The 5,000-nt window shown below is 36.3% G+C and overlaps 1 protein-coding gene across 8 annotated transcripts in view; it reads right to left on the bottom strand.

Annotated features, from left to right (window-relative positions):
• Window positions 1–5,000, bottom strand: part of LOC119580130 — a 269,343-nt gene that overhangs the window by 240,388 nt on the left and 23,955 nt on the right. For all 8 annotated transcript variants that reach the window (XM_037928084.1, XM_037928077.1, XM_037928080.1 and 5 more), the window contains exons 5-6: window positions 2,624–2,801; window positions 579–1,161 (exon numbers count right to left, since the gene is read on the bottom strand). In XM_037928084.1, coding sequence (XP_037784012.1) covers window positions 579–1,161; window positions 2,624–2,801 — 761 coding nt within the window. The remainder of the gene's footprint in view (window positions 1–578; window positions 1,162–2,623; window positions 2,802–5,000) is intronic.

Below are 5,000 nucleotides of genomic sequence, written 5' to 3'. Positions count from 1 at the left end.
AAAGAGGAGAGAGAGAGAGAGATGAGAGGAGAGAGAGAGAGATGAGAGGAGAGAGAGAGATGAGAGAAGAGAGAGAGAGAGAGAGAGAGAGAGAGAGAGAGAGAGAGAGAGGAGACATGACAATCCTCTTGCTTCTTCAGCTGACACAAATCCTTTCCATGATCACGTCCTCGTTATCCTACACCAAGAGTCGCGACCGTGACAAAGACCCTAACGTCACCGGGACACACCTGCGCCTTATCAGTGATCAGCATCCCACGTACTCTCCTCTCGAGTGCATCGCGACCCGTTTCCAAAGTCCGAGGTCCACCATCTACAGCATCCGGGAACATGGACGACGAAGAAAAATCCTCAGGAAGTACAATATACATTTTTTCCAAAGACCCATTTATTTCCTTTTCGAATTGGTTGTTGTTGTTTTTTTCTCTCTCTCTTTTAACTGTTTTCACCCTCTTTTCTCAACTTACGGAGCATTCACAGATCCACAACACAGTAAGCTTGTAGTTAATTAAGGTGTTTTCTAAGTCTTTTTTTAAACATGAGCCCAACACAGGCATAAAGTGTATTCAGGTACTTACCTCCGAAGACGTGAGGTAGCAGAGTCGCGAGTCTGCACTCTCCATGGAGGCCTGAGTAACCAGGGCATTGTGCTCGCGGTCGCTGGAGTAGCCCCTTTCTCGGTCGCTTCCGTAGCCGCCACGGTCACTGGCGTAGCCTCTTTCACGATCGCTTGCATAGCCTCGTGAATCTCGGTCACTCATGTAGCCTCTCTCGCGGTCACTCATGTAACCACGCTCACGATCGCTCATGTAGCCTCTCTCTCGGTCGCTCATGTAACCTCGCTCACGGTCGCTGGTATAACCTCTTTCTCGGTCACTCGTGTAGCCTCTTTCCCGATCACTTGTGTAGCCTCTTTCTCGATCACTTGTGTAGCCTCTTTCCCGGTCGCTTGTGTAGCCTCTCTCGCGATCACTCATGTAACCTCGCTCACGATCGCTCATGTAACCTCTCTCTCGGTCACTCATGTAACCCCGTTCTCGGTCACTCATGTAGCCTCTCTCACGGTCACTCATGTAGCCACGTGAGTCCCTGTCGCTGGTGTAGCCTCGCTCTCGGTCACTCATGTAGCCAGACCGGATGCTATCTTGTCTATCATAGAACCTGTTAATGAATATAAAAAATAAACCTGTATATCATCTACAGGTTAGTAAATAATGAAGTCACCAGGGAATAAATTGGTTTACTGCAAATGAGTAGCAATACTTTGTGTCTGCCCATAATCAGATTATTAAGTTATGTCTTTTTAAGGGAAAATGAAACTATAAATACTTTGCAGCCAAGAATTTGCAATTGCGTTTGACTATAAAGACAATCTATATTAAAGGCTGGCCTAGTTATCTTCAGGTGTAGCCGAACCCCAGTCACACATGCTTCAAATAACTTAAAGATAGGATGTGGTTTGATATTGTGGTTGTCTAGGATCTGATAAATCTTATCATCCATTTGTATTTTCATTTTAAATGCATCTCAGAATCCTTTTGAAGTAACATACCCAAACACTGACTATTATGATGTCCATGGAACACAAATTAGATAGATAGATCACTTAATGTGTTCCTACTCATTTGATTTGAAATTGTGGCATGGCCATTATACACATATTTGAATGCATTGATGCTATCCTGTATGGTCACAGTGCAAGAGCAAACATAAAAAAAAAAATAATAATAAAGATAAAAAATGCAGAATTCTAAGTGACTGGAACTTTGTAAGTGCAGCAACTTGGAGTGAAATTTCAATTACCTTGGATTTTTCCTTATCTCCTTGAGACAACTCTAAACAAGCAATCAAGCCATTGTTTCACTAGTCCTCTCCTAAAATATCCATATCATCTTACCCATTTAAAGTATAAGGAATAATTTCGGGTAGTTATTTCTTTGGTAGATTTTGTTCACCAGAATATTCTATTCATATTCAGGAAATAAATCAAATATATAAATGCAAAGGGAAAAAAAGACATTAATATTTTAGCTGAACTGTCTTATCACTACAGAAATTTCCAAGCAAGAATATGACTTATAAGAAAAGGAATACCTTTGTATCCTGCAATTTACTAAGTAAAAATTGGGCCTGATTACAGCTGTATTACTGTAAAAAAAAAAAAAAAAATTGCTGTCTGACTTTCAGTAGGATATTAATGAAAATAAATACCTTCTCAGCTCAGGTTCTGCATTTTCATTATTTACATCTTTATTTACATTTATAGAAACTCAGACCAAAGTAACATCCTTACAGGTTCGCACTAGTGATGTTAGAAAATCTTTCTCCACATGCGGCATTTACAAAGTACAGTAATACTTGAGAATATCTGCTCCAACTTTCCTTTAAAATTCTGATATACTCAGTGCTTTAACTTTGCTCTTGAATATAAAAGTGAAAAAATACAAAATTCCATTACAAAGAGGCTGTAATTAGACTGCATGTTCAGTGTTAAAATTTTAATACTAAGAAATGAAAATTAAATAATCATAATTCTCATCAATATTATTTTTTTATAATAATTTTGCATTATTGTAACTTCCAAATCATTTAAGCTTAAATCTATATACACATAAAAACTTACCTGCGTTCATGATCACTCATATAGCCACGATCATACAAATCACGTCGACTCCCATAACTGTCATTACGGTCACTAAAGTAGCCACTATGATCACGGTCATCTCGAAGTGTCGCTGTGGGTAAGGATCTTTCTGACCCTCGAGCACTGGCTGGCAGCATCCCATGTTTGTTGAGGCTCCCTGTGGCAGAGATGTTAGTCAGTGGGATGCCAGGCAGCAGGGAATGAAGCGATGCTGCAGCCCCCACACCTGCCACTCTGGGACCCTGGCTGCTGCCTGCCACTAAACAGGTATAAACCATCGTCCATGTCTAGGTACAAACAGTACTAGCGCAAGCGAGAAAAGCTGCAACATCGCCTAAAGTTACACTCTGATGCAATGCAAGTTTAAACAATCATGCAAGGAATCTCTACAAAAAAATGATCACTTGCCATGCAGATATAAATTATTTACTTTGACAAAAAAAAAACTTGCATGAAAATCAGGTCCAATTATTCTTTTACACTGAAGAGAAAAATAAATTATGAAAAAACTGCTAATGTATAAAATTTATGTTTACTAGAAACCACACTATTTTTTTTTTTTTTTTTACTAGTAATGAAAGCAAATTTAATCACAGGTTTTATATTAATCATATATACACATATAGTTGGTTTAAGTAGTGATTATTAGCAGAACATGCTTGGGATGTGGAGGGTGGTGGACAGAGACTACCATGGGGTCATCAGCCACAACTGAACCACAGTTTTCGTGATGTGTTCTTCACCCTGTAACCTACCTAAGTATGTTTCCTAAATGTTCATATTGTACTATCCAGATTAACACAGAAGGGATAAAGCTTCAAGGATCAAGGATGTGGTGCAAGGACTACATATGAAAGGATATGAGGAACAGGCGCAGGTTTAAATATCTGATATTGTTGTCAAAATGATAAAAACAAAAGGGTAGATATCCATTGTTTGGGGCACTGTCTAATGTACTCGTAATTTTTGTTCTTGAAACTTACTGCTATTTGCTTCCATAAATGAAGACACAGTAAAATAAACTGATCTCATAAAAAATGCAGCAATTATGTACACATGCAAAAATTTTTGACAGTATAAAAGTTTATTCATACTTAGATGACTTTATTCTCATTATTCTTAAAAGCCTTGGTAAGAAGCCTTTTAAGTTTGTTATATATGATCAAAACATTATCTGAATGTCTTCCTTTGATATAATAATTTTCAAAAGCTTTTTTTGCCAATATAAAAATGAACATACTAGAAAAAGTAGGTTGATAACAAAATTAGGGACTGACTATGACAAAGATTTTGATACATGCAGTTGCAAGTAAATTTGGGCTTTTTTTTTTTTGTTATGATGACTAAGTCTTCATAAATTACAATATAAGCTCAGCTTACTTTTCATATTTTTTGTCTCTCTTTTTCAGTTATGGCATTTGCTTCATACTGAATACTTTTACAAACACTTGGAATTTGACAGACAAAGAAAGGTTGGCATTAACTTTCTTCTTTTTTATTTTTGTGGGCTCCAGGAAGGTACACAATCAGAAAGACAATATACCATTCATCATTATGTTGACTGATCTTTGGATTAGCCTATCAAAAGATAATAAAGTCTTAAGACAAATGATATTTGATCCATTAAGCTCTAAAGTAAGTACATAATTTCAATAGATGATGATACAGCACACACAAAACATTTGTTAATAGCAATAAAAATATTGGAATATGGTATTACTTGTATCACTGGTACATGGAAAGACTCTTGAGAGAAGTGAGTTATATAGGAAAGCAAAACTCTGAAGATTGTAAGACAGACATAAGAATAAAACTGACTGATGCTACATTGCGAGAGAAGTAACCAAAGAAAATATGAGAATAAATTTATAGGAAAGTTAAGAGCTTATGGCTCTATAATATACAATACAGCTGATGATAATATCACATCAAAATGAGTAATATCCACTGAATATAGTGCAACTACTGCTGAAAATCACAAATTTAAAGGCTGCTTTTCAAATGAGAAATATTAGAAAATAACTATCTCTCTTAGCACTGTATTTGTGGATTTGAGATCTAAATTTTAACTGACAGTTATAAGGAGTAAAATGTAAGACAAGAATCAAATGAACTGAGCTTACTTCAGAATATGTGACGTATAGCAATGATATTGTATAAGCAAGGTCCTGAACCATTTGTTAGAAAAGATCTCCTGTACATAAAACAACCATATCATTGCACTTGGATAGATAGGAAATAAGTTTGATTTTGGTAAAATTGGTTCAGTGAAATTATAAAATACAGCAAAGGCTTAGGCAAAATAATAATAATAATAAAAAAACATTTATATATGTAATCAAAAGTATTGACTGTT

Source organism: Penaeus monodon, chromosome 13 (assembly GCF_015228065.2).
Source record: "Penaeus monodon isolate SGIC_2016 chromosome 13, NSTDA_Pmon_1, whole genome shotgun sequence".
NCBI classification, from domain to species: Eukaryota; Metazoa; Arthropoda; class Malacostraca; order Decapoda; family Penaeidae; genus Penaeus; species Penaeus monodon.
This window is presented reverse-complemented; position numbering and strand designations above follow the sequence as displayed.